At 33.4% G+C, this 18,520-nt stretch overlaps 1 protein-coding gene across 2 annotated transcripts in view; it reads left to right on the forward strand.

The window, feature by feature from the left end:
* The first annotated feature begins 256 nt into the window (after positions 1 to 256).
* The window catches only part of LOC123564829 (5-phosphohydroxy-L-lysine phospho-lyase-like), a 51,272-nt gene continuing 33,008 nt past the window's right edge, over positions 257 to 18,520 (forward strand). Inside the window, exons 1-2 of one of the 2 annotated variants that reach the window (XM_053537452.1) lie at positions 257 to 392; positions 2,813 to 2,931. In XM_053537452.1, coding sequence (XP_053393427.1) covers positions 340 to 392; positions 2,813 to 2,931 — 172 coding nt within the window. In that variant the 5' untranslated portion in view covers positions 257 to 339. The remainder of the gene's footprint in view (positions 393 to 2,812; positions 2,932 to 18,520) is intronic. The other variant, XM_053537453.1, reaches the window with a different exon arrangement.

The raw sequence follows: 18,520 nt of genomic DNA on the forward strand, positions 1-18,520 counted from the left end.
GATTTAATTTGATAGGTATTGTGTACATTCTAAATAAATCTTTTCGTTTTATATTTTGTGTCAGCTCAGGACAGTTCAGAATGCGTATTAAACTCAAAAAAATATTTTAACTCAAAAAGCCGTGCGATTTTGACATTTGGCGCGAAAGGGGGCGGGCTTGTTGTAAGTCTGTTCTATATATTGATTGGTCCATCGGCATATATTCGGATTACTCGAATAATATCTTATGTTCATAAAGTGTAACGGATGTAAACAATACATTGTACAGCAAATGCACTCGTGGAACTGTTGTATAATCTACGGAAATATAAAGCATAAATACTCATTGTCAAGTTAGAGATGGAAGAGTTAACAAAGGAGGATACTTTAAACTTACGGAAAAAATATATAGGGTAAGATAAAACTAATTGATTTATATGTCACTGAACTGTACGTACTGTATTGATTCCAATAATGCAGATGGATTCGGATGCTGATTTCCTTGACAAGAGTTCAAGGTCATTTTTTGTTGTCATACAAAATAAGCAAACATTTCTTTTTTATGCGTCTACATTGCGTAAAGATTTCGGATATATGTCACAGATTAGCTATATTTAGCTAAGTTTGGCAGGCAGAAATAAAACCAATAGCATCAAATAGAAACCAGTGATGGTTTATGAGACAAACACTATATATAGATGCAGTATCAATTGCAATACATGTTGCAAATTTGTGCAATGAATCATTACTAAATTAGTCAAAAGTAATGGTGATTCTCTCACGTGACACATATTCTTCAATGATTTATCGCAAAAAATTACTGCATTTATAAAAATGTGACATCAAAGATCTTCATTTTAGGAAGTGGCTATTCCTACAGCCCCGTAAGAATAGCCTCATAGGCTATTCGTATGGCTCTCACGTAAGAATAGTGAAAAAGCCTGCAGGTGGCTATCCTATGGATCTAAAGTCCATTTTGAATGGCAGTGGCTACGATTATGATACCGTAATCCTAGCCTCTGGTTCTAGGATTACGGAAGTTCCTTATTCCTAGACATCCCTATGAGGATAGGCTAGGATTCAGAAGTATTTAAGAGGCATCAAATATATGTTAGGACATGCATAAATGATGTTGTAAAATTACTTATTTCACTATTATTTCCTGCTATCGATCCGCTATTTTGGGTTAGTATAATCTTAATGGTGGCACGCAGAAATATTATAGAATTATCTGTTTCATATATACCTGTAATTTTTGTCATCAGATCAACACAAATGGTCTTTAATAACATACAATATGGTTATAAATAAAAAAAAATCAAAGTTTTACCCTCATATTTCTATAATATTTCCGCGGGCCGCCATTAATATAGCGTTTAAGATTATACTAACCCAAAATGGCGGATAGATAACACGGAATAATAAGGCAGGCATCAAAAATCGCTATTTTAATAAAGTGAAATAAGAAATTTACAACATCATTTATGCATGTCCTAACATATTTTTGATGGCTCTTAAATACTTCCGTAATCCTAGCCTATCCTCATAGGGTTGTCTAGGAATACGGAACTTCCGTAATCCTAGAACCGGAGGCTAGGATTACGGTACCGTAATCGTAGCAACTGCCATTTTGAATTGCATTGTACTTAATTAATTCAAATGGTATATTTTCGAAGAAATTATTTACTTTTCATTATCACATTGAGAGAACAGGAAGTGATTTCGAATAATCAGGTCTAGGAAAGTGGTACATTTACAGATTATCTGTAAATTTACAAATAATCTATAAATTTACAGAAAATGACTGAAAGTTACAATTGACCTTTATTTATCCGTACCATAAGTAAATCAATTAATTTCAAGCTGCAATTTTGAGTCCAAGTATGATTTTAGAAGTTTTCAAACATTTGATCTGTAAATTTATAGATCGAAAAATCTGTAAGATTATAGATTATCTGTAAATCTACAGATAATCTGTAAATATGCCACTTTCCAAGACCTGATAATGGAAAAGGCTGTTGGAAAATATACCAGTTTAATTAATTCAGTACAATGCAATACAAGATGGACTTACAAAACTGTCTTTAGAGCCGTAGGAATAGCCACCTGCGGGCTATTTCACTATTCTTACGGGAGAGCCGTAGGAATAGGCTGTGAGGCTATTCTTACGGGACCGTAGGAATAGCCACTTCCTTCATTTTAAGTGTAATTGGCTTTCATCTTATAAACTGTTGGGATGCGATAATGACCATTTTGCATTTGTTTTTGACATATTTTGTATTATTGTTATTGGTTTTATAGCTAATTATAGCAATATATAGCTAGATTTAACTTTAAAGCTAAGTTTGGGATATTTCTAGGACCTGTTTAAGGGGCTCATATTTCGATCACTACATATTTTTCATTTTGGCTTGATTTAGGATGAAAACAGGTTTTTAGCATCCTGTCTGGTCATATATTTTTTGTCATCCGAGGTCTGATACTTGTGCCCGTGGTCATTGTCTGAATTGACTTCTTTGAAGACTGAGATCTTGTATCAATTTAATTTTTTGAAAAAGTTGTTAGTAGCTTCAATGAAAACTGCTAACTTCAAAGGAATAAACTGTGGTGTAATTGTTTATATTTGTGTATATGTTATTGTTACAAAAACATGTATATTTGGCCTTCTGTGACTTTCCTTGTCTCTAAATAAGGTCAGAATCTTAAAGGAGTTCGTATTAAAAATTTGCAAGTTTCAACTTGGTTCCAGAGTACAGATTTTCAAAAGTAAAAAAGCTTTTTTTTTTAAATAGTACCATTTTGTTAACTGCAACATCATTCTGTCTTCTTTCAGAGAGGCTTGCATTTTATTCTTTGCAAATGATCCACTCAAGATCACAAGAGCTGCAGGACAGTATATGTATGACGAGAAAGGCAATAGGTATCTGGACTGTATCAACAATGTCTGTCATGGTAAACTTCTTCTATAGTTAAGCTGTGTAAGCAGTCACCATGTTTTAAGCAACCAATTAACCTCTGGGCTCGACCTTAAGGACTGCCCTATTGCCTGTGGCAGGTAAAAATGGAGTTGGGGCAGGCAGAAAGATCATATTCAGTTGCTTGTTGGGCAGGTGAAATATATGAAAGATCCCAAGAAATACTTCTCAGAAAATTATGTACTACATATACCATGTCTGTTTCTATACTGCATTGCATTGCAGTATCTCATCACATCATCATATTACATTTAGGCAATCAAGATTTGGGTTTGGACAAGTAAAAAAGTAGTTTAAGTTGCCCAGAGGGCAAGTGCTCTACAGAGTACAAGTCAAACCCTGAAGCTGGACTGAGCAACAACCTGTGTCTAAAGGCCGATTTCACTCCTTCCCTTGACTTGGCGGCTTAAGACAGGCTTCACTGTATATAAATTCTGGGTTCAAGGATGTAAAGCCTAGTTTGAAGACCTGTCTTCAGTCATGCTAATGGTCAGTTTCAAATTTGTTAAGTTAGTGGGATTTCTAAGTTTGATAAAACTGTTTTGTTCACAAAGGGATTGCTCATTCATTTGATAATTTTTGTTTTGAATCAGTGTTCAGAATGGGACATATCTGCTAAAATTGTATGATATGTTACAATTATAAGCTCAGTGAGCAGCATGCAAGACCACTATTAATCTAGAGGTTTTGAGATTGATACCTGGCTGAGGTGAAATTATTCACAGTCATGTCAATTTTTCTCTTTAACTTGCATAGAAAAGGTTCCTGTAGACAAGTAAATGTAAAGTGCAAGCCAGGTTTGACTTTGGTTACTATTTTGGTTGAATTTGGTTTTCTGTTAGATAATGCTTGAAAGTATGAAAATTGTTTTAATTTATTTTTGGTAGACACATACGCAATAATAAAATGCAGGCTAAGTTCAATATTCGTTCTGGAACCTGTTGAACTTGAAGTTTTACAAAATTTTGATAACATAACAAAAACATAACCATGTTTCTTGCATATCAGACGGAGATTTCCGGTATTTTTACCGGGGCTGGAAAAATCTATCTTACACCCCGGGGTGTAAGATGACTCTTGTGCTTTAAATGACGTATTACGAACAACATATATGTAGAAGATTTATGTAGTTATTTATATTTTATTTCGAAAAACGGAATAAGAATCCAATACCTTGACAGTTCCTCTTTGTTCCTGATAGTATATTTCTCGATTCAAAACACGTTATTTTATCAAAAATTCATAACGTTACGCTGGAACTGATAAAACAAAACCGGAACTAAACATTGTTATTTGTCTTTGAAACGTCATGACGTCTTTGCTGTTTACGGACGTTGATTTCCCGCGCTTTGTTTAAATACGCTGCTATAAGAAAAAGTTCTAAAAAGAAAGCCGTTCGACTGATTTTATTTTTATTATTATATTTTGATATCGGTATGCAAGAAAAAGATTCTTTCACTGGTTATAGGTGCAGATGGGAATATCCGGCTCTCGGGTAACTGTTTAGGTGGTAACTCGGTATGAGCCTTGTTACCGCCTAAACAGTTACCCTCGAGGCCGTAAATTCCCATCTGCACCTATAACCAGTGAAAGAATCTTATAATATTCATGTTAATATGAAGTTTTAATCAAGAAATGAATGATGAAAAGTGTGAATGGAATTGATGTTTGGTGAGTTGATATCTTGTAGACTTGTACTAATTAGCAAAAATAGTTTGCTTGTGCATAAAAGTAAAGATGTGCTGCAATCAGTAGTTATATATTTAATTTATGTCAAATTTGAACTGCTGATTTTTTTTTGAGTCGGCTAAAGGCTGAAAGCCTTTTGACGAGTCCTTGCTATCCAACGATTCTCTAAATGGACCAAATAACACAGTGAAGGGATGTAGTTCCATTAGATTTCTCAAACTTCAAACAGTTCACTGCATGAATGAAGTTAAGTTGTGTCAATTCCCTTTGCTATGACCAATATACGATGTAATCTGTCATATTTATGACTTGTAATTGTGCAATACTCGAATGTAACTCATTAAGCATAAATGTGCATTTTAAGAATTGCGCAGGCTTACAAAGCTTGGGTAACATCCAGCGAAAGACAAAACATAGTTCCACAGGGCTCCAGATAAGATGCGTATTAGCGTAAATTACGTATAGAAATAATGCAAATACGCATGTCTAATAATTTCTAAGCGTATAAAAACGTATATAAAATTACAGAAACGCACACAATGCCTTTTTAAAAACAAAATCTGAATCGTCCGGATGCGTTAGGTAACATAGCCGATCAGCCTTAATTTTCCCACATTGAACGTAAACACGCATCGTATGATTTCTATAAACTTTGCGTGGGTTGAATTTTGCAGTCTGTAAACGGATAAATTATCGGAAGAAGAAGCTCTTACTGGTTTGTTTAGTTACTACTGATATTAAAAATGATTTTAATTCTTATTTTTCGAGAAATAAACAAATCGGCGAAACATTAAATTGTATTTTCTTGTAGTTTTTGAAATCGAAAGTAGATCGTCTATGTTTGGCTGCTTTCACGAAACGAAACAACTTTTTATGAAAAGATTTAAATAAGAGGTAATTTAACCGTAAACTTCAATGTCAGATACTGCCAATTGCTGCTAAATGTCTTCGTATCATCACAATTTGTAAAATATATTGTTCAAACTGGAGAAAAGTGTAATCGTATCCGGATATAATATTTTGGGTAAATATCGAGCTGTGTTATGAAATTTTAAGAAAAAAACTAAAAACAAACTGAACCTGGTAGACTATACTGTCAGTACATCAATCATTAGCCGACTCAGGCCATTCAGGCCTTTGATTTAACTTTCACATTCAAGAGTCATTAATATTTGTGGGGAACTAATTTTTGTGGATTTCGTGGTTGAGTCAATCCACGAAATTTAATCCCAACGAACAAGTAAAATTCCAATTTGTTTTATGTTCAAAAGTTGAAATCCGCAAATTCGTATCCCCACGAAATTGCCATTTTGACCAAAACCATGAAATATCATGTCCACGAAATTAAATGATTTTACAGTATGCTGTTTTTGAGTGAAGAATTCCTTTATAATATCACCTTTCATAAGTAAGTTGTGCATGCTCTACATGCCTTTTAGGTCATATTACACTTTATGTTATAGATAGTAACCTTTATGAATTATAGTACAATTAAGCAGATATTTGTCAAGCACACATATTTGAAAAGCTGTTTTATGTTATTCAAAATGCATAATTTGAGACCACAGTGAATTATTGTTGGCAGAATATCAGATAGAGTAAAACAATTCAGACCAAAGGTTTCAGATTTTAATCTGATGGAAGAAGATTAATTTGTTTGTTTAAATTTTGGCTATTTTTCATAAATGTTTTAAAAGTAATAATTTTAAACACATTTTATTTCCCTGTTTATTATATACATGTACATTGCATACACTACATAAAATGAGCGCTAAATGAGTTTTTTGAACATGGAAATGAAGAAATAGATATTGAGGGGTTAGAGCCGGAAGGGTGAAATTACACACAAATAAGAATGCAGATCAAGAATAAATAAATAGATAAATAAATAAATAAGGCATTTACTACTTTCTTGCACATGACCAGGTCTGTCTGCAGATTAAAACATAAAAGCTTAGTACAATCAAACCTGTGCTAAAGATGACCTCTGAATAAAGACCACCTGTGTACAAAGACCACATTAATAATGTCCCAATAAACTATTTCCGGCTTGATTTTACCTGTGAACAACAACCACCTGTCTAGAAAGACTTTTTTGGTTGTTCCTCTGAGTGGTCTTTAAAGACAAGTTTGACTGTATATGAAGTACTTTGAAAATCAGAAATGTCTAATATGTTGTTGTTTTACAAAATGCAGTCTTTTTTTTGGGGGGACAAATTTTTGTTTTTAAGTCATTTTTGTTTTGAGCTTAAAATATCTATGAAAAATACTGTCTTATAAAGGAACAGTGGGATTTTTTCCCAATTTTAGTTGTATCTAGCATGATTTACCCCTCCTTAATTGGGCCCTCCCACCGTTTCTCCAAAACTGAACAAGAAACACTGAAATGAATTATAATTATATCAGATTGTTTATCACTAATAGTAATTATGTCTTGTTAATGAATCATTCCTTCAAGTAAAACGTGTTTCATTTGACCATTTCTGTCATTATTTAAAGCTGTTACACCATTTCTGCTAATTAATACATTTAGTGAATAGGTATATAATTTGTAAAATGACACTAGTGATGCATTGAAATGTCAAGCCAAATGATAGCACTTAAACTGTATACTTTATCTTTAAAACAGTTTTGGTATATAGTTTCTTTTTTTTCCCTTCTTATTTTCTGAGTAACAGCTTAATTAATGTGTTACTCATTCCTGTTGTTTACTAAATGGATTATACATCCTTGTCATGGCAGCTTCAGCTGATGTGTATTATATTTAACAAATAATCAAGGCCTTCGAGTGGTTCATTGTCTAATTTACCACGATTCAGAGTTTAGATGCGTAGGAATTGAACTACGAGTGGTTAAATACTGAAGCATCTGAACGATGAACCATGGTAAATTAGACGATAAATCACACATGATGACTTATATGTATAAATAAAAAGAAAGAGATCATGTTTACAAAAAGTAGGTACCGGTACTCCTTCCCAATGATAAAGTTTCCAGCTGGTCATGATTTTCGAAATAATTGATTTAAAACAATTCATATCACTTGTATATTATTTTAGAAGTAAATGTATCTGTATTTCTTTCATTTTAATTGCCCAGGGTCAGACATGTATATGGCATATTCTAATATGATTGTCTCTGTTAAAACACTCTGATGCTAGAATGACATTATGTTAACGTGCTGTGACATCAAAGTTTTTGTTGTGACCAAGAAAGAGCGCTACTTATATAATGTTTTTTTTCTGTTTTAGATTAAGGGTATATTAGAATCAAATAAATTATACCAAAACCGTATCTTAACACTATTTATACACTCGGGAGGTAATACGTCGTACAAATAATTTCAGTCGGGCTGCGCCCTTGTGAAATTATTACGCCCGACATATAACCGTCCATCATGCATAAATAAGTGTTAAATATTCTTTTGCTATAAATTATTTCTTAAGTAACTCATTTTGGTAAAATACATAGAGGACATTACGTGAGTGTCATATCATATTGAATTTATTGAAGGAGTTCAATAAAAAATTAAAATGCCAGGCTATGCCGAGCATTTATTCAGTTTATTCCAACGAGTTTAATAAATTCAATGTGGAAAAGACACAAGTGTAATATTCTTTTGATCACATGTTAGCTTTTCGGTAATTCTTTACCTACTATCGACTAAGTTAATTTGACTTCAGATGGTTTAAATACCCTAGTGTAATACCAAAATTATGTAATGGCCATGATGTCAAATATGTTTAGATAAAACAAATTTGGTTTAAACAATATTTATTCATAATATATATTTACAACATGAAACACTACATAATTACAGCATGAAGGATTGAGCTTATTAAAACAAATTTGTGTTGTAGGAGGAAAGATTTGAAGATTTCTTATCAGATTGTTTCTTTTTGTTTTTCCTATTTCTGTTGTGTTTTTTTTTGTTCCCATTTTCTGTGTTTCTTACATTTCTTGGGTAATTTGTTATTTCGTAATTATATTGTATTTGTCTTTATTGAATATATTTTCATTATTTTTTTTAACGTCCTACTGTTATGTTAATCGTTCTTATCTGCTATTTTCTCTGTGTCAAAACACATCAGACTTTCTGTCTGTATATATTTTTTGCAAACTTTTAGGTAAAAAAAACCCAAAAGTACCTACACTTAGTTTGGAACCTAGAGGGCATTAATCATCAGTTAATTGAATATTATCAGTATTCTTTGCTGCTCAGAGCTCAAATTATTTACAAAAGCTAGAAATATTTAGATTTTGACATTTAGTTACCAAAACAAGAAAATGTTGAATTCTCTATGTTTTATATAGTTATATTTTTAAACATCACATTATCCTTAGGGAATAGTAATCAGAAATGATTAAATAATTGATACTGTTATTTTCAATTAAGTACTTAAATGATATACATGTATGTAGTTCAGTGACTTATAACTCACCTGAGCACAAAGTCCTTAAAGTTAGGTATTGTGATGACACCCATCGCCGTCCATCATCAACAATTTCTCAACAGACTAGAGTTCACAATTTTAGCCCAATCATAATGAAACTTGGGCTGAATATTTAACTCTTATTAAAATCAGTCAGCTGCTGGAAGTTACTTGATACGGTTGACAGAAAAGAAAACAGCATTTTCAATATGGCGGCCGATTTAAACCGGTTCGATTCAATTTCAAACAAATGATTAATCGGTTTTTTCAAAATTTTGAAATCGTCCCAGCCCTATTCAAGAATCAAAAGCTAGAGCAATTCTTGTGTGCCTGGGAGACCTTCAGCTGTAAATTTTCCAAATACTTTGTGAGTTCACATTATGGCCAAACCATTAAGCGAATTGGCCTTCATTGTCGATCTTGTCCAAGTTTTACTGTCTTAGAAGAGCAATGAAGCTCCATTCACACGAGCAGGATCCAACAGTGAAGTACAGAATCAGCAGGTATTTAGTACTTATGTTTGGAAAACATGTGGTTTGCATCACATAGCTCAAACCTGAGAGATGTGGAATGTTTAGTGTTCTTATTTATGTGCTCCACCAAGTTCTGTCTTAACCCTTATCATGCTGGACACCACTGGTTCTGCCTTTGCGACCAGTATAGATCATGATCAGCCTGCACATCCATGCAGTCTGATCATGATCTGCACTGTTCGCCATTCAGTCAGTATCTGTTTGGTAAGCACCCCTTTTAACAGTTTATGGTACTGTTCAAATTGAAAAATGGACAATTTCATTATAGAAGCAGGGTAAATGTTAAATTGACTTTCAATTGGTAAGTCGTGAGAAAAAAATGCTTACGATTTTGTTTTCAACGTGTTCTGTTAGTCATGATTTCTTGGTAGGAAATAGGTACCATGAAATACATCTTCCAGTTATTTAAGGAAAACGAAGTGTAAGATGATGTATCACATGGCCTAGAAAGGGAAAAACTGATTCACCGTAAGCTAATTGGCCTCTGTTGTATTTGTGTCTGCATTTGCTCTGAACTGTGTCTACCAAACATTTTGTCCACTTACGTGTATCTATTTGTTTTGCTACTTTCACAGATCTATTCAAATATCTTTTCAAATGGTTCAGAATTGGATCAAAGACTTCAAAATGCCAATACGGTTATTGGCTTCATTGTGCGCACGTGATACTGGTTACAATCTTTCGCTTGCAATTAACTGAAAGCAGTCTTATTGTCGCCAGTATGTATTTGATTAAACATGTCATTATGGAACTCATATGGAAGACATACCCTGTTAAACAGGACAGGAGAACCAGCTGTGCAGTTGAGAAATCACTTGATTCAAATGTGATAGCATTGTTTTTGTAAATTGTTAGGCTTGCCGGAATGTTTCATTCTAATCAAATAAGAAATATCAATAAATAACTTTTTGCGCTCATGGTGGATTCTTCTTAGAAGCATAATTATGCTCTGACCCATCAGAAGTCAACATTTTATATAGAATTAAGATCTGCTGTTGAGGGATGTTTTTGTAATTTTTAACAGAGGCCGCTGCGTCAGTGTGGCTATGGGCCTGACATCTTTTATGATAGTAATTAAAACATACTTAAAAAGTAGAAAGAGGCTTTATAATTTTACTCCTATAGAATTTTTCCAACAGTTGACTTTCGGCCATCTAATTCTTATTCAATATTCTCTTTGTCCCCTTAACAATGATAATCTTTGTTATCATTTATTCATTTCTATTAATAAATTTAATTACCCTCACATGACCTGTCTCTTAAACATTGCAAGTTCAACTGACTTAATAATCTGGTATCATTGTGGGTTCACTGACCAATTTACCAGCAGGATCTGGCCAGTATAGACCAGATCTTTTCAGTTTTCTAGCTTATCAATAATTTTAACTCATTTCTGTGTTCTTAAGTTTAGATATGAATTGCAGATAATTAGGACACACTTAATGATGCATTCATTTTTTTTTCTATTTACGAAAATTTTATGCCTGCCCACTTAGCTCAGTAGGGAGCTCTAGAGCAGTGTACAGATTTGTGGATTGTAGGGACGAGAGTTTGATCCTCAGGCAAGACATATGTTCTCCTTGATGATTTGATATAAAATCATTTGTTATCCACCTCTGATTCATTTAGAGATGTTGGCAGAAACTGTTATTTGGAGAACCGGTTTTTACAGGCACAAAATCCAGGAACACTGTGTAGGTCAACTGCCAGCTGTTACCATAGCTGAAAAAACTTAGCTCTACTGTCGAAAAACAGTGCTAAACCAAAACAAACAAACAAGTGAAAATTTTACCAACAATCTTGAATGCTAAAACAGTGAACAGAACAGTATTATTAATTCAGTATATGCTTGGATCCCTGATGGAGTTCTTTGAGATGGGCAGAGATAAAAACTTAGCCTAGGATTAACACTTCTGCCACAACATTACTTTAAGCTTAAAGAAGCCTTAGATAAGATCATCTTTACTTACATAGAATTATCTCTATTTACCACAAAATCACTTGATATTGTTTTTGTTGAGTTTAATGGTGGAGGAAGACCCCAGATGCCCATCTTTGTACTATTTCAAGCATGGGCAGGTTTCTGGATGTAACCATTGATCTTACAACAGCCAGCTGGATGGCTTCCTCAAATAAAAGAGTTGTACACACCAAGCATGATTTTGAACACACAGTGGTTAGGGTCAAGTGTTTCAAAGTCAGCAATCTTAAGCTGAGGTTAGTAACCATTCAGCCGCTGACGCCTCCAGTAAATAACTTAAAGAGTTTTATTGTGAAATCAGATATTGTTTAGTAAAATTTTTTGGGGAGGCATTTAGAGTTGCCCCAGTCCATCCTTACGTCAGTACATTAGAATTTGTGTTGTGCATATTTCAAAAATGATTTGACCGAGAGTCATCAAATGTCACATGATTTTTATTCAACATGGGTTGAATCTCACACAGCCAGCCCAGAGTAATTGCCCTTGACTTTAATAAGTCATAAAAATAGCAATATGTGCAATCAAGTGAACTTTACTGTTTTAATTGTCATCAGATCTTATCTTAGTAAGATCATGTTCTTCAGTGAGATTGGAACTAAATGTATTATTTTTTCATGCAGTAATAAAATTCTATCCCAACTCTCACCTCAGCCTGTAATTTAGTCCCAATTATGACTAATTCAGCTTAAGACAGCTTCAGTTCAGCTAAAAAGTCCAGAATACCTCCAGATTTTGGCTTAAAATGATCTTTCTTTGAAGTTTGGTCATATTATGAACATTAGAATATAAGTTTATGTTTCTAAGCAACCTTAGAAATGCCAAAATCAAGAAAAAATGATGCCATGGGCCGCGGCGGCCAAAAAAAAACCCTTTCATGCTGTCTCTACCAATACCGCCACAGAGGAATATGTGTTAAATGGGCGTTAAATATAATTACTTTATAATAATTATGGCAGTTTAACTCGAGTAAAGTGTTACAAACGCTTTTCAATTTTCAGTGTAAAAATTAGTAAAAACAACCAATTCTCGTGTTTCCATAACATATAGTCTGTTTAGTAATCAAGGTTCAAAGCTTTCTTAAGAAATATACCTGTACTAGCATTAATTTCTTGATACCTAAAATTTTTTCTTTTTTTATTGTCATAAGATCTGGAGGCCAGTGCCTTTAAAAGTGAAAAACTGAAACAAAACTTCTAAAAAACTGCTGATTTAACAATGTTTATAAAAGGTAGAAGTAACCATATTCTGTCTCTTATATTGAAGAATTTAGATTATTTTTGCGGCATGTTATTTTTAATAACGGTATTTTCCTGAAAAGATATCTTTTTCTGTGATCTAAAAGATGTTGTTAGTGACGCTCATACCAAATGATAATTTGATGTTGTAATTTTATGATAAATTGAATATTTATTGGTTTTCAGTTTACAATGGTGTGAAAGATTGCAAGTAGGTTTTAATTTTAGACGCCTCCACCGATTATGAGATAAATCTTACAGGTGATTCAGAAGATATGAGCCGCACCATGAGGATAATAAATACCAACATAGTGCATTTGCGACCAGCATGGTTCCAGACCAGCCTGCACATCCACGCAGTCTGGTCAGGATCCATGCTGTTCGCTATTTCTCTAATTGCAATAGGCTTTGAAAGCGAACAGTCTAGATATAAAATTGCTGGTTGCAAATGCACGATGTTGGTTTTCTCATGGCACTGCTCATATTAGATTATTCAAATTTCATTATTGAATTTTCTCTTGTTGATATCATCTTAAAATGTTTTATGCAAATTTCGCATAACCTGAGGAAAGAAAATGAAAAAAAAATAGTACGACCTTGGCCAATTTAAATTGCTTATATTAGAATGTAAACATGTCAAGTAACGTTTTGAAATGCAATACTTTTCACTCAGTTTTTAGCTTACCTGAGCACAAAGTGCTCAAAGGTGAGCTTTTGTGATCGCCCTGTGTCCGTCGTCCATCCGGCCGTGTCCGTCAGTCGTCCGTCGTCAACAATTTGACTGTTAACACTCTAAAGGTCACAATTTTGGCCCAATCTTAATGAAACTTGGTCAGAATGTTAGCCTCAATAAAATCTTGGACAAGTTTTATATTGGGTTATCTGGGGTCAAAAACTAGGTCACCAGGTCAAATCAAAGGAAAAGCTTATTGACACTCTAGAGGACACAATTTTGGCCCAATCTTAGTGAAACTTGGTCAGAATGTTACTCTCAATAAAATCTTGGACGAGATCAATATTGGGTCATCTGGGGTAAAAAACTAGGTCACCAGGTCAAATCAAAGGAAAAGCTTGTTAACACTCTAGAGGCCACAATTTTGGCCCAATCTTAATGAAACTTAGTCAGAATGTTACCCTCAATAAAATCTTGGGCGAGTTTGATATTGGGTCATCTGGAATCAAAAACTAGGTCACCAGGTCAAATCAAAGGAAAAGCTTGTTAACACTCTAGAGGTCACAATTTTGGCCCAATCTTAATGAAACTTAGTCAGAATGATACCGTCAATAAAATCTTGGACGAGTTTGATATTGGGTCATCTGGGGTCAAAAACTAGGTCACCAGGTCAAATCAAAGGAAAAGCTTGTTGACACTGTAGAGGCCACATCTATGACCATATCTTAATGAAACTTGGTCAGAATGTTGATCTTGATGATCTATAAATCAAGTTCAAATTTAGGTCAGGTGGGGTCAAAAACTAGGTCAAATCAAAGGAAAAGCTTGTTAACACTCTAGAGGCCAAATTTATGACTGTATCTTCATGAAACTTAGTCAGAATGTTAATCTTGATGATCTTTAGGTCAAGTTCGAATCTGGGTCATGTGGGGTCAAAAACTAGGTCACTGGTTCAAATCAAAGGAAAAGCTAGTTAACACTTTAGAGACCACATTTATGACCATATCTTAATGAAACTTGGTCAGAATGTTAATCTTGATGATCTTTAGGTCATTAGGTCAGGTGAGCGATACAGGGCCTTCATGGCTCTCTTGTTTTCATAATAACATGTAAAAATTTTAAAAAAATCATGTTAGGTTATCATAAGGTTTTATTCATTTTATGACCTTGTACCATTTTCAAAGTAAAAAAAAACACATTGAGGGGTGAATGTGAAAGACACGCTTCTTTATTCATATAAAATTTCATGACCATACTTGACCTACACTGAATTCCAGGTTAGAATATGATATCACCAGAAAATTGTTTTCAAATGCTGACATATTTGCAATTTGGATACTTCAAAAATGGGGTTACGCACAGTAAGTAAATTGAACAAATTTTATAAACATTGAAAACATTGTTTGATATTACTGAAATGATGACATGAAGCTGAAAAAATATTGTTTGAAAACAAAGTTTGATTTTGGAAATGCAGTCTTTTCTGAATGTCAGAGATATTTGCAAACTTACAACTTTTGTCCAACTCGATATCAATATTTTGTTATTGTTTCAATTTTTCAGGATGATCATCACAATTTTACATTTTTTAAAGCAGATATGGAGGTACTTCACAGTGTGGGGGAAATGCTGTGGATTTTGGATAATATTTAGCTATATACATGCAAATATTTCCACCTGTACTCTCTCAATGTCCAGTGTGGTGGCAGTCCCAAAATTGCAGTTCCATAGTGCTTCCCCTGCAGTGCTTAACTTAATCTAAATTAGCAGTTACTTTTTAGCCGGTGAGTTTTTGTGATAGCTTGATGTCCGGCGCCTGTCTGTCTGTCGTCCGGCGTCTGTCAACATTTAGCTTGTGTATGCGATAGAGGCTGTATTTTTCAACTGATCTTCATGAAATTTGGTCAGAATGATTACCCTGATGAAATCTAGGCCGAGTTCGAAAATGGGTCATCTGGGATCAAAAACTAGGTCACTAGGTCAAATCAAAGAAAAACCTTGTGTATGCGATAGAGGCTGTATTTTTCAACTGATCTTCATGAAATTTTGTCAGAATGATTACCTTGATGAAATCTAGGCCAAGTTCGAAAATGGGTCATCTGGGATCAAAAAATAGGTCACTAGGTCAAATCAAAGAAAAACCTTGTGTATGCGATAGAGGCTGTATTTTTCAATTAATCTTCATGAATTCTGGTCAGAATGATTATCTTGATGAAATCTAGGCCGAGTTCAAAAATGGGTCATCTTGGATCAGAAACTAGGTCACTAGGTCATATCAAAGAAAAACATTGTGTATGCGATAGATGCTGTATTTTTCAATTAATCTTCATGAATAGCTTATATATATGGTATAGAAAAACAGCAGCAAGGTAACACTTTATCTGATAATACCTCCTAGTTTTTGTCTCAGTATTCCTAGATTTTCCTAGTTTTTTTCCTAGTTTCCTGCTTGAAAAATTCATAGTTTTCTCCTAGTTTTTTCAAATGTATTGCTGGAGAGCCTGTATTTTTCAGTTGATCTTCCTGAAATTAAGTCAGAATGATTGCCTTGATGAAATATAGATAGAATTTGAATATGGGTCATCTGGGGTTAAAAGGTAGGTCACTAGGTAAAATCAAAGAAAAACCTTGTGTATGCGATAGAGGCTGCATTTTTCAACTGATCTTCATGAAATTTTGTCAGAATGATAGCCTTGATGAAATCTAGGTCAAGTTCGAATATGGGTCATCTGGGTTCAAAAACTAGGTCACTAGGTCAAATCAAGGAAAAACCTTGTGTATGCAATAGGGGCTGCATTTTACACTGGATTTTCATAAAATTTGGTCAGAATGGTTGCCTTGATGAAATCTAGGTCAAGTGCGAATATGGGTAGTCTGGGATCAAAAACTAGGTCACTAGGTCAAATAAAAAAATACTTGTTTATAATTAAGATTTTTGCTCCAGTTTTTATGATAATTGGTCAGAATATTTTTTTCCATGAAATCGCTAGGTCAAACATGTTTACACTGTTATGGTATGTTATGGTGTGTTTCTCAGGTGAGCGACCTAGGGCCATGTTGGCCTCTTGTTTTAAGTTGATTATCATTTTAACATATTTTTTTTGCAGTGCAATTAGCTTTTACTCACTTAATTGCTTTGCCTTAAGTTTATGTTTTAACATTCTTAAAAATGAAAGTGCTTTCTAGAAATTTCGAGGTAAAAAAAAATGTATTGACAATGTGGAAATATGAAAAAAATCACTGTTTAAAATCATGCTTTTTTTTTATTTTCTTTGACAGACGAGGCAAAATTTGCCAACGTCAAAATAATTTTTGCGGTCAGTTGCATTGAATAATCTGTCAATTTACAAAAGATAGATGTTGTGATAAAATAAAATGTCTGTACAATAAAATGAATGCTTTACCAGCAAAATCCGATAAAAATTGTCAAAATAATGAGCATTTAATGCTAAAAATGAGGCACAAATTTACTCTTACTGTAAGGGGTCGCTTCGACGTCAAAAGTATATCAGATATTAATTTTAAAAAATGTACCATCTGAAAGGGGATACATTTCCATTTATATATACTGAAAATCATCGCGATCCGAGATGGTGCAGGCATTGGTTAGGAAAGTAGGGAGCCACAAAAAGAGACTTAAGCCCAAATATTTTAGGTGAAAAATAAATTTTCTCAAAAATCAAGAAAAAAGTACTTTGAAAGTAACTACTGGTACAAAATTATTGACAATGTCATAAGATTTTTGCAACATATCCTTATAAGTAACCAAAAATATATTGCAGAAGTTAGTAAACCGTTGCAACGCTTTTGAAATAATGCAGAAAATGAACATTCTCCTTATATTTTTACCAATACCCAACTAATATTTTCATCCACTTTATTTTTTTCCTTGTCATATATACATTATATGCCAAACTTGGTGGAAAAGAAAGTGTTGAAAAAATTTACCCAAAGTAGCTTTAATGATTTTCACAAGCTTAATGTGCTAAAAGTGATCAACTGCTTCTTTATGTCTGTGCAGTTAACAACTTTTTATGCTGAGGGTATGAAATTTAATTAACTCAAATCATTATTATACAGTCTAACACAGAGCATGTTGTGTGATTTCCTGGTTTTTTTTTATCAGAAGCAAATAAAGTCATATGATGATATACTTAACATCAAAATGTTCACTGTGCATCTAGACCATTGTTTACCATAGCAACTGTACAGTTGCTCTGAAATATATAAAAACAGTTATCTTTTTTATATATTTGGATAGATATGATCACAGTGCATCATTTAATAGTTCCATTTATTTTTTACCATCGAGTAGTTATTAGATTTTATCAAATGTTTGACATTATAGGAGTGTTACAAATGCTTGGTTGCTTTTAAAATATTAACAAACCAGAAAAGGCATGTTTACAGGTTCTTATAATACATGATGAAGAAATTCAGTAAAGTTTGTCTTGTTATTTCATAATCATTGCATAAAGCAGGAAACCAATTAACAGCAACAACTACAACAAACAAGTTGACTACTCATTCATTTTTCATTTCATCCTACCTCCCTTTTAAGCTGTCAAACTTTCACATACAAGTTGTTACCTTGCATTATCAGATGTCTTAACTTTTTTTCAATTGTAACATTTTGTTGGCAAAAGATTGCTTTGGACTTCAGTTTTCTAGAATAATTATATGGAAGTACATTACACCTATCTAGATATGGTTACATGATTTATATGGGGTCACCCATCATTTGTTAAATGGAAAATGTTGTTTTGTATACATTTAAATTTTCTTCATTCATTTACATAAAATATTGCTACAACCAGTTCATGTGTTATGAGCAGCAACCAGTCAAATAACTAGTCAATAATCGTTCCCTGTTGTTATTAGTGACAACCAGTTTGTTATTATCACCCTATTGTTACTTTCTACAAGCAATTTGGTTATTGTCACCCTATTGTTACTTTGTAAAGTTGGTCTTTCTCACCCTAGACAAATTGGTTATCGTCATCTATTGTTACTACCTACAAG

This window comes from Mercenaria mercenaria, chromosome 2 (genome assembly GCF_021730395.1).
Source record: "Mercenaria mercenaria strain notata chromosome 2, MADL_Memer_1, whole genome shotgun sequence".
Lineage (NCBI taxonomy): Eukaryota > Metazoa > Mollusca > Bivalvia > Venerida > Veneridae > Mercenaria > Mercenaria mercenaria.